At 35.2% G+C, this 12,518-nt stretch overlaps 1 protein-coding gene across 4 annotated transcripts in view; it reads right to left on the bottom strand.

The window, feature by feature from the left end:
• The window catches only part of NECTIN3 (nectin cell adhesion molecule 3), a 126,610-nt gene that overhangs the window by 71,216 nt on the left and 42,876 nt on the right, over positions 1 to 12,518 (bottom strand). For all 4 annotated transcript variants that reach the window (XM_025873942.2, XM_073893098.1, XM_025873937.2 and 1 more), the window contains 2 exons: positions 5,393 to 5,689; positions 2,511 to 2,628 (listed from right to left, as the gene is read on the bottom strand). In XM_025873942.2, the coding sequence (XP_025729727.1) occupies positions 2,511 to 2,628; positions 5,393 to 5,689 (415 nt within the window). The remainder of the gene's footprint in view (positions 1 to 2,510; positions 2,629 to 5,392; positions 5,690 to 12,518) is intronic.

The following is a 12,518-nucleotide window of genomic DNA, read 5'->3' as shown; positions in this document are numbered from 1 at the left end:
CTAACAGGATCCAACAATACATTAAAAGGATCATCCACCATGACCAAGTGGGATTTATCCCCGGGATACAAGGGTGGTTCAACATTCGCAAATCAATCAATGTGATAGAACACATTAATAAGAGGAGAGAAAAGAACCATATGGTCCTCTCAATTGATGCAGAAAAAGCATTTGACAAAATACAGCATCCTTTCCTGATTAAAACTCTTCAGAGTATAGGGATAGAGGGAACATTCCTCAAGTTCATAAAATCCATCTATGAAAATCCCACAGCGAATATCATCCTCAAGGGGGAAAAGCAGAGAGCCTTTCCCTTAAGATCAGGAACACAACAAGGATGCCCACTCTCGCCACTACTGTTCAACATAGTACTAGAAGTCCTAGCAACAGCAATCAGACAACAAAAAGAAATAAAAGGTATTCAAACTGGCAAAGAAGAAGTCAAACTCTCTCTCTTCGCAGATGACATGATACTTTATGCAGAAAATCCAAAAGACTCCACTCCCAAATTACTAGAACTCATACAGCAATTCAGTAATGTGGCAGGATACAAAATCAATGCACAGAGATCAGTTGCTTTCTTATACACTAACAATGCCAACTGTAGAAAGAGAAATTAGAGAAACGATTCCATTTACAATAGCACCAAAAACCATAAGTTACCTTGGAATAAACCTAACCAAAGAGGTAAAGGATCTATGCTCTAGGAACTACAGAACACTCATGAAAGAAATTGAAGAAGACACAAAAAGATGGAAAAACATTCCATGCTCATGGATCTGAAGAATAAACACTGTTAAAATGTCTATGCTACCCAGAGCAATCTATACCTTCAACACCATCCCGATCAAAATTCCAATGACATTTTTCAAAGTGCTGGAACAAACAATCCTAAAATTTGTATGGAATCAGAAAAGCCCCAAAATCGCCAGGAAATGTGGAAAAACAAAAACAAAGCTGGGGCATCATGATGTCGGATTTCAAGCTTTATTACAAAGCAGTGATCACCAAGTAGGCATGATAATGGCACAAAAACAGACACAAAGACCAATGGAACAGAACAGAGACCCAGATATGGACCCTCAACTCTATGGTCAAATAATCTTCGACAAAGCAGGAAAAAATATGCAATGGAAAAAAGACAGTCTCTTCAATAAGTGGTGCTGGGAAAATTGGGCAATATACAGAAGAATGAAACTCGACCATTCTCTAATACCATACACAAAGATAAACTCAAAATGGATGAAAGACCTCAATATGAGACAGGAAACCATCAAAATCCTAGAGGAGAACATAGGCAGTAACCTCTTTGACATCGGCCACAGCAACTTCTTTCAAGATACATCTCCAAAGGCTAGTGAAACAAAAGCAAAAATGAACTTTTGGGACTTCATCAAGATAAAAAGCTTCTGCACAGCAAAGGAAACAGTCAACAAAACAAAGAGGCAACTCACAGAATGGTAGAAGATATTTGCAAATGACACTACAGACAAAGCGCTGATTTCCAAGATCTATAAAGAACTTCTCAAACTCAACACCCAAAAAACAAATAATCAAGTCAAAAAATGGGCAGAAGACATGAACAGACACTTCTCCAAAGACCTACAAATGGCAAACAGACACATGAAAAAATGTTCATCATCATTAGCCACCTGGGAAATTCAAATCAAAACCACATTGAGATACCACTTTACACCAGTTAGAATGGCAAAAACTGACAAGGCAAGAAACAACAAACGTTGGAGAGGTTGTGGAGAAAGGGGAACCCTCTTACACTGTTGGTGGGAATGCAAGTTGGTAGAGACACTTCGGAAAACTGTGGAAGTGCCTCAAAAAATTAAAAACAGAGCTACCTATGACCCAAAAATTGCACTACTGGGTATTTACCACAAAGACACAGATGTAGTGAAAAGAAGGGCCATATGCGCCCCAATGTTCATAGCAGCAACGTCCGCAATAGCCAAACTGTGGAAAGAGCCGAGATGCCCCTCAAGAGATAAATGGATAAAGAAGATGTGGTCCATATATACAATGGAATATTACTCAGCCATCAGAAAGGATGAATTCCCCAACTTTTACATCAACATGAATGGGACTGGAGATTATGCTAAGGGAAATAAGTCAAGTAGAGAAAGTCAATTGTCATATGGTTTCCCTTATTTGTGGAAATACGGAATAGCATGGAGGACATTAGGAGAAGGAAGGGAAAAATGAAGGGGGGGGAAATTGGAGGGGGAGATGAACCATGAGAGACTATGGACTCCGAGAAACAAACTGAGGGTTCTAGAGGGGAGGGGGTGCGGGGATGGGTTAGCCTGGTGATGGGTATTAAGGAGGGCACGTACTGCACGGAGCACTGGGTGTTATACGAAAACAATGAATCATGGATCACTACATCAAAAACTAATGATGTATTGTATGGTGACTAACATAATAAAATTAAATTAAATTTAAAAAAAAGAATGCTTTTCACTAAATAATTTCCCTTTAGAAGTATGTGACATTATTACCTGCTCCACACAGATTTGAAGGGTGGTGGATTTGCATCAGCATTACACTTGAGATTAACACCTTTTCTTCCTACAAACCAATTCCCATCATAGCCTGTTACCGAAACTTCTGGAGCATCTATAAAATAAATGCATAACAGTACAAATTATCTTTTGTTAATGATAAATGCAACATATAATGATAAAGCATTAACATAATGACTAAACTTCAGAAGAACAGAAATCATTTTTCCTTCTGTCAATATACATAACCATTGTGGAAGACAGTAGTTAATAAATATTAGTTGACTGAAAGAATGAGTGCATGAATGGACAATGAGTACCCAAACACTAGGTAACTATAGCAAGTACAGTTCTAGTTATTATGGACACTGAATATAAGGATATTCACAAACATATAATCACCAAGAACAAAATATGAGTCCTATTATGAGAAGTGTAGATTTATGAAAAAAGGAAATACATTATACTATTTAATTTGATGAGACATGGCATTTAAGTTCCAAGTCACCATATAAAACTGTCTTTAAAGAAATGTTTAATCGGAAAGAAAATATCTCCTGAGAGTTACAAAGTCAATTATAGAGATTAGATTCCCTGTATTATAATTAATTAATATTCTATGGGTAAGTAGAGATGTGAGACAAACTTTCTAAGGCTATAATTACAACTAAAGTAAGTTATCTGTGGCCTCAACTGTTCTAAAACATTAAATTTTAACCATTCAATGCACCCAAACGTCTTTTGATATATGTGCAATATAGTTAAATAAGCAATTATTCGTATTTACCAGCAATATAAATTTATGCACTTAAACCATACAATCCAATATGAATCATTCATTCAACTGTCGTATTGTTTAACTCCTAATAAGTGGCAGGCACTGTTTTAGACATTTGGTATAAATACAGACTCTGTATTCGTAAAATTTATTTTCCAATAGTTTTTAATAAGGAAGAGAATATTTTAGAAGTATTAAACTAAAGCCTGTTATGAGAGCCAAGAAACAAAAGAACAGGGTCATATAGAGAAGAAGAACCTAATTCAGACTGGGGGTGAGGCTGAGGAAGGTCATGAACGCTTCCCTAAGGAAATGTCACTTATACATAGCACAGGGACCCTCCTGTGAGTTACACAGTAAACTAGATAAAGAGTACAGGATCAGATGGGAAGTCAGAGAGAGACCAGGTCAGTTCAATTCTGTCAGGGAAGCTTGATCTATTATCAAGCAAGGTTTACAAAAAAAGAGTAGTAAAAAATTAAACTTATACTGAAGTACAATTAATTACCTTAGTAATTTTAAGAAATGCCTGCCTCATAAATAACAAGAATTAACAAACACTTTTGTAACTTACAACTGGTACTAAAAAGTGTTGCTGAAAGAACAGTGGAGAGATCTGTAAGTTTAATTTCTTTTAATAGGAGGGAATAGGTACTAAGGTAAAGTATCCCCAAAGAAAACCTCCAAATTTTGAGATCTGAACTTTAGATATAAGATTTTATCTCCTTAAACTTTATTCACATGTTTTATAGGTCCCAATTAAAAAAAGGAAAAAAACCATGAGTACTCTAAGAATATTTTAGGAGCAAGGCAATAAATCTAAGCCATAATTATATAAGTCTTACATTAAAAGAAATATTTTTATATATTTAGGATTGCATTCAAGCAAACAACAACCAAAAAAGCATAATGTACACAATACAAATGAAGAAAATTCCAGTCAATTACTAGATACAAGGAAGGACATTATATATAAGAAAAATATTAATAGTACTTACAACTGGAATCTGAATTTTACAAGAAAAAGGAAAAAGTTAAGAGTCTGTGAAAGTAAGGTAGGAAAAGGAAAAAGAGAAATTTTAATTGGATTCTCCAGAGAAGTGAAAAGAAGGTTATCTGCACTCAAGAATAAAATGGTAGTAACATTTACGTACGATAACTTCCCAAGTTCAACCCTATAAATGTTGAAAAAGATTCTCAGAATTAGCTTTAGAAACCATTACATCAAGGGTAACAAATATGTGCAATTTAAAATTCCATGTTATGTCATATCAAAAAATAAACACTAAGAACAAAAACTGTAACACCTCCTTTTAAAAACCTATTAATTTTCATTATCCTTGTTTTAAGTTACGTGCATTATCACTTTTTTTTCTCAAAAATTTTAAATGCAACACAAAGAATGCGTCAATAACTGAGCTAATGTACAGGAAAAGTATACACACATAGGTATATACACATACAAACTTTACACACAAGGAGCAGCCCTTAACAAAAAAATAAAAATAGGAGATGGGCCAAGCTTTGAACCTTATCTACAAGGGTTATTATCTCAATGATGTCTTTAAAATACTGTCTTACTATATGAGAATCTTACATGATCAGTAAAATCAGATGAGAAATCGTCCTGGAAAAACAAAGATTTTCAAACTAATTAATATGCATCTAGGCAGTAAAAGATTCTTGCTGAAAACATCATGAGTAGCACCAATAAAACTGAGTAATAGTTAAATTAATCGAACTGGCAAAGTAGTTGTTTGTCTCTAAGTACTGCACATTTTGAGGTATAAATTTCCACAATTTGCTTAAGTCCAGCCTATTTTTAAGGTCTAAAAAGGAGAAAGCTAAATAATTTTAGGTCGGAGAGCAACTTTAAAGTCATTGTCCATCTTTACAAACTAATAAAAATTGTTCAGGTTAAATGAAATTTCCATGAAGGTATTTTTAAAAATTAAGAAAAAAAATGTCAATAAGGAAAAGATGTAAGAATATCTGAATATTAAATATTCAAACTAACAAGCCTGACACAATTATGTCACAGGAAGAAAGTTAAAATAAAATGCATGACATGTTTAAAAAGCAAATGTTATTGTTTACTTACACTGTATATCTAATATGAAAGAATATCGGATGTCCTTTTCCAAGGCTGGATGTTTCACAACACAGGTAATCCGCCTTCCTCTAGCAAATCTGGTTGGAAACAGCTTGTACTGGCTGACAATTGTTGCCGTTTCATTTGGAAAAGAAGTTGTAGTGGATTCCATTTCACCAAGATCACCTTCCCAGTCAATATGTGCGACTGGTTTTCCAGTGGCTGCGATGCAGATGGCTGCTACCGTTTCATTTCCTCCATCAATTAAAGAATCTGGCCCTTTTATCAGGCTCACAGTGGGCTCAACTGTTTAAATTTTAAAAAACAATTAGTCACATTTCAAAGAAGAATATATTTACATCTTTCCAAGCCATATCTAGCCATATTTCATAAACTTAGGGGCAAATGCATATAAAATCTACACATATGCTTTTAAGTAATGCCAACATCAGCTGGATTCTTGGAAGAGAAGATCATGAGCCAAGACAAACAAGAAGCTCAGCAAGACTTGAAAACCTTAAAGACGGTTCTCCCTAGGAGAGATACGATTTTTCTTTATACGGACCGATGAGCTTGCCCCAAAGTGAGTATATGAAAAATTCCTGTAAATTGGATAATTTTCATTATGAGATTTTAAATATTACTCTGAAAGGGGAAAAGATGTAGTTTTAAGACACAGTGCTTCATTTTGCAGCAAAAATGCTTATAGAAAATATAAATTAAGTTACCAGTATGGAACCGACACTGTTAAAATGCAATGTCAATAAGTTACATTTATTAGAATGTGTATCCCATTACCTTATTCTAGTGTAAGAAAGGTCCTCAGCAAGTGAAAGTAACCTTAATGTTTAGACCTTTCAGTCTACTTTCCATATATCCTACCTATCTCTTCATATTTTCCAGCAAATTTCAAGAGCTTCCTTCTGCATAAATTCCTCAGTCTCACTTCATAAATTATTTGCCTCAAGCCTATAGTTTATTCTGTATATTAAATTTTTATCTCAATAACTTATTCATTTCCAAAGTTTCCAACTGGTTTTCAATGCCATCTGTTCTTGATTTGTGTCTAACTATTTTTGTTTCATAATCTATTCGAGATACTAATATTTTCCTTATGTATTTCCTTATGTATTGCATAAGATGTATTATTGTAAAATAACAAAGGGGAAGTACATACAACACATGTAATGAATACTTTATATTCACATTTTAATCAAAAACAGTAGTACCTTCCAGGTCGCTCAACATGCTTCTTGATCTTAACACCTACCTGCCCAAGTATGAAATCATTATACTGACTTTGGAAATAAATTTTTGCTTACTTTCCACGACGGGTCTACAAGCAACAACTGCAAAGCTAAATAACAATGGCATTTTACCTGTTTCTGAACTTTACATGAATGGTATTGAACTATATGCATTTTTCTTTGACTCAACTTTGTGCTCCCGAGATTAATTTATTTGAGAATAATCAGACTTAATTTATTATTTTGAAATTCGGGGTTCTTTTTACTTTTAATTTTTAAATCATTTAAATTTACATGCAATTCTATAAATTATTAACTGCTATACAGTTTATTTACCATTGCACATTGGTGCTATTTCCTGTTGAGTATTAATTTTACAAGAAACATTCTCATTGGTGTATCGTGGTATATTTGCACGGATGTTTCTCTAGTTTGTCCCTTGTAGTAGAATTGCTACTACTCTTTTTATTTTCAACTTTACCAGATAATGCCAAAAAGCTTTCCAAAGTAACAATTTACTCCTAATCTTAGAGCTCCTATCAGTTCAGACACACACCACAGTTGATACTGTCTGACTTCTCAATGTCTGTCCATCTTATATATAATGGCGTATTGTCGAGACTGTATTTTTTAATTTCTCATATTATGAATGAAGTTAAAGGTCTTTCCATGTTTAGGCCATTTGGAATTTCTTCTGCAAAATGCCTATTAAAGCCAACTGCTTTTTCTTATTGATTTGGAAGGAGAGCCCTTTTTTAAATTATATGTGGTAAAAATATCCTCTACCAGTTTAGGGCTTATCTTTTTGCCCAATGGTTGTTTTGATGAGCAGAAGTTTTTAGTTCAAACGTACTAAAATTGATCAGTTTTTAATTTCTTTTATTGTTAACTGCTTTTATACACTAAAAATTACTTCGCTACTTCAAGGTCAATTACTATGTGATTTTTTATAGTTTCCTGTAGAAATTTTATAGATTGACTTATCTCTTCAAATGTTAAATGATGCTGTTTAATAGTCTGTATCTGATAATTCCAACATCCTGTATCTTTGCATGTCTGTTTCTGTTGTCTTATTTGTGCTGGCTGCTCCTTGTGGGGTGTTCTTTACTTGTATACCTGCCGATTCAAGGAGACTATATGCCTGTGTTTGAGTAACTAAGGTAGAAATAATGTGAGGTCTAGAATAAAGATACTTTTCCTCTAGAAAAGATCTGAGTTTTCTTCTGCCAAACTCCTGAAATCACTAACCAGTCCAGGATCTCCTGAATTTAAGATCAAACCACTTAGATCATTATAAACCTATAAAGTCTGTAAGAAGGCTGATTTATTTCTAGTTTCCTACTATTCTGAAAATGTAAGCCTTTGGATACCAGGTGAATAAGAGAAGAGTAATTAGACATCCCCCATCTTGAGCAGAACTACACTTAGAAATTTGTCTCTGTCTTCTCAAGGCTATCAAAATCGCAGCTTAGCATCTCAGGTGTTTCTTCTGAATTATCAAAAGTCCTCAGAGGTTGAATGCAACTTTCAGTGCTAGGCTTATTTCTGTTTTTACCTTCTCCTAGATTTTGATCTACTTATATTTCTCACTATGTTCTTACTTCCTTGAAGCTTTCGATGGTATTTTATATTTCACTCCCATGGGAGAGTTGGTCTGAACAACTTATGCCATCATTAATAGAAACTTTTAAAGTCAATTTTACGTTATTTCTGTTTCTTCTGAAGGGAATCAATCTCCTGGTTGTAGACTTTATTGGCTTTCTAAAGTTACTTTTCTCATATACTTCAATATTTTAGTTAACTTCTCTATAACCTTCCCTGTCTAGCAGTTTTGCTGTTGCTTCCTCTTAAGATGCTACCAATGCCTTGTGTACTTGAATGGCAGGAACATGGTTTTCCTAGCCCTGTGTAAACACCAGGATTGTTACTTAGATCTAATGCTTTCTGCTGGTTCTTTCCCCAAACCTCAAAAGTTTCCTCTCCCATGGACACAGATCACTACTAACCCAAAGACTTCAGAAGGCCCTTCTGTAGATCTCTAAAACACACTCTCTCTGATGCTCTCTGCTTTCCAGTATTTCTGCTCCACGAATTCTAATCACCTGTCCTCCGTGAATTCCAGTATGTCTCTCTTACTCCCTGACACCATCATTCTCTGCTTCAAATCCTTGTCACTGAGCTGTAGCCTGGAAACTGCCTAAGGAGGAAGCTAGAACATTATAGGGACTCACCTTGTTTGTTTCCCTTCTTTCAGGGATCATAATCCTACACTGCCTACTGTCCAATGACTAAAAACTGTTTCTTATTTGCCTGGTTTCTTGTTCTGAGAAAGAGGGTAAATCCAGTCCCTGTATTCCATCATCCACAGCAAGGGAAGTCTATTTTTTTTTAATTATGCTTAATTAGCCAACATATAGTGGAAGTCTGTATTTTTATTGCAAAAGCAGTATTTCTAAAAATTGGGAAAACGGGGAAAAATTATCCACAACTACAACATCCTAATTCAGTTATTATCATTTTCTTCCACTTCTCTTCCTTTTTCTAGTTTCCATACGGATGTAATAATCATGGCACACCTACAATTTTTTGGTTCTTCTCCTCAGGCAGCAACACTTCTCTTAACCATAATTTTAACAACTATAAAATATCCCATCAAGAGAAGTAAGCAATTGCAAAACAACTGTTCTACTGTGGGGCATTTGTTGCTAAATTTTCCCAAAGTTTTTTTGTTATATCACATTCCCTTAATTTGGCTTCTATTAATACCACTCCACTGAAACTCTAATGTTACCACGTAATCTACAGGCTTAATATTTTTGTTTGCCATTCTCTTTGACTAATTTGGTAGGAATCAAACTTTGCCACAGTTCTTCACATTCAGTTCCAAAAGAATTAAGTACTAATGCCTTAAGGTCCCTGTTCTAAGTAATGAATTGTCATCTGGGCTACACATTTAGAATACTAGCTAAGCACCATTCTTAGGAAAACTGAAAAAAATGGTTATTCAAATCATGTTCAATAGGGCTTAATACTCACTGTGGAAAAAAAACTGCTAGAATAATCTTAAAATTTTTATCTTCTCCTGTTACAAGTAGTATTATTTTGCCTGAGTTTTTCTCAAAGCTCTCGTTGAGCTCTTCATCTCTATTTCTTCTAACCTCTGCCCTAATAAATACTGGGTTCTGGGCCTTCAGTTACTGTTTGCATCTCCCTTAGAAACTTTTATCTGATACACACTACTATCTACATGATCCCTAATTTTCTTCAATTTTGATACAAGGCCTGACTCCACAGTTTCTAACCACCTGCCTGGTGTTGTTTGCCTATATATACTCAAACTCAATAAAGCAAATGACTCCCAATCTTAGCCTCCCAATCCCAACGCCTGGTTTTCATTCAGACACGCCCATTGGAATTAATAACACACTTACTCAATCACCAAGGTTCAAAACCTGTTTATGTTCAAACCTCCTTTGTTTCTTGTATCCAATCAGTTACAAAGTCTTGACAGCTATTCCTTTGTAATAGCTCCCTTCTTCCCTCAAGTGGCGGAAATCAGAAAATTAATTTCAAGCTTTCATGGCCACATGACTGAGGGATTATGATTTTAGGACTTCATTTCAATCCATCAAAAACACCAGACTAATCTTCATAAAACACAACTTTTATCACATTACTCCCTGAATCTACTCTACTATAACTTAAATACCCCTCTAAGCAAGGTGAGAAGGTGATCAAAGCAGTGTTTCTCAAACTTTATTCTGCATACAAATCACTTAGAAATCCTGCTAAAATGTAGACTTATCATTCAGTAAGTTTGGGAGGGGCCTGGAATTCTGTATTTCTAACAAACTCCCAAGTGCTGCCAATGCTGCTGGTTCAGCAACCACATTTTACATAGCAAGAGTCTGACGGTAAAAGAAGGGAGGCGAGAAGTACAACACCTTACACCAACTTGGCATTTCTTAGTAATACAAAGCTCAAATTCCCCATCATAACATTCAAGCTACTTTAATGCAGTCCTACTCAACCTTTCTACCCTTCAATTCTGGTACTTTATATAAATCCTCTGAACAATCAACAAATTATTCAGTGGTTCCACTAATGAGGGTTCTCAACAATGAGCGATCTCTCCCCTCCTCTTCCAGAGGACAACTTGGCAATGTCTGGAGACATTCTAAGTTGTCATAACTGCTACTAGCATCTGGTAGGTAGAGGTCATGGATGCTACCAAACAGTCTACAATGGACATGACAGCTCACTACAACAAAGAATCCCAGCCCAAAATGTTAACAATGCTGACGCTAAAAAGAACTCTACCCTAATGTATGTTGTTTTCTGCCTCCCTGCACTGGCTCATTTATTCTCCCTATACTTATTTCCCTTTTGCTTACCCTAAACCTACCCAAAATTCAAGGACTTTTGTAGACTACTAAGTTTCACCAATCCATTCCTACACCCTACTTAAATAACACTTAAATGGTGTATGACTGCGATATACTAGGAACTCTTGTAGGCCTGAGAGAGAGAGTTAAATTTTGAAGTACAGAGATGCAGTCCACCACGTGTTTATAATGGAGAAAACACACAACAGTATGGTAACTGCGGGCAATAGATAAGCTCAAGATACAATGGCAAAAGAGCCAAAGAAGAAAAAAAAAAAAACATCAAACTGCAAGTGGGTATATATTTCAACAACAGCTTCTAAAAGACTGTGGTTTGTAAATAAGAGTTAAATACAAGAAAGTAGGAAGAGAGACAGGAAGAAAAAGAAAGCAATCCAAGAAGAAAGAAAAATACATGCAAAACATAAACAGGTATTACCAGAACTGCAAATAGTTCATCATGATTATTAAATCTGTGTTATTAGGAAAAGTGGAGCAAGAGATGAAATAGATGAAGCTAGAGACATAGGCATGGGTAAAATCATGACCAGTCTTGTACTATAAACAGTCTTGAGTTTTAAACCACTGAGTACTGTATTAATTTAGGGGGAATTACTAAAATTTATAGCAAAAAAAGCCTTTACTCCCATGGGTTCCCTCTTCCACACACAAACTATTATTTTCTAGCCAATGAACTTCTTTGGTGACCTTTTTCACCCTGATGGTCTGCACTTGATTTTTCAGATATTTATTTTATGCCTTGTCTTCTAATCAAAATGTTTCTCAAAAGTATTAATTTCATAAACATGAGTTATATTTTCCTGCAGCTGTTCGGGCAGTGTGATAAAATATATGAAGTCCTCAAATATTTAATTTTATTTCTATTTTTAAAAAGTATCTTTCAACATGAAAAAAAATCTAGACAAAGCTGGACGAAACGGCTCTCCTGCATGTCAGAGACCCTGAAATGATGCCTTTAAATCTTGGGGGCTGCGAACTTGTTGGCTGCTTGGGAAGCAGAAACTAAGACCAAGTGAGGAGCACAAAGGGCTTTTTACTAGAGCGTAACACCCAGGAGAAGAGTGAAGGAGGGTTGGGGAGGGGAGCTATCAGCAGATCCAACCAAGTCCCCAACAGACAAACAGGTAGATGCAGAGCAGACTGCCCATTAAAGGAGTCCTACTGTGAGTGGAAATGGCTAAGGTTGCTATTAATCTTTACTCTATTATTCTAAAAGTACAAGCGAGTATTTCCAAATTGGTATACCTTTCACTGCAAGTGGCTATCTTAATGCTAATAAGCTCATTTTAAATTCCACCATAAATTCTAAGAGTTATCAGACAGGAAAAAGCAGATCGCTCATTATGAGCAACGGCCCAAGATTTAAACAGCTATGAAATCCACAGTAGCAGAAATAAAATTTGACTTCAGAAACAAACATGAAGTTTATCAATGGCTCTAAAATAACAGTCATTTAAATAAATGGAAAAGCTTATTTAAAAA

Source organism: Callorhinus ursinus, unplaced genomic scaffold (genome assembly GCF_003265705.2).
Source record: "Callorhinus ursinus isolate GAN/ISIS: 27379988/994484 unplaced genomic scaffold, GSC_fseal_2.0 scaffold1, whole genome shotgun sequence".
NCBI lineage: Eukaryota > Metazoa > Chordata > Mammalia > Carnivora > Otariidae > Callorhinus > Callorhinus ursinus.
This window is presented reverse-complemented; position numbering and strand designations above follow the sequence as displayed.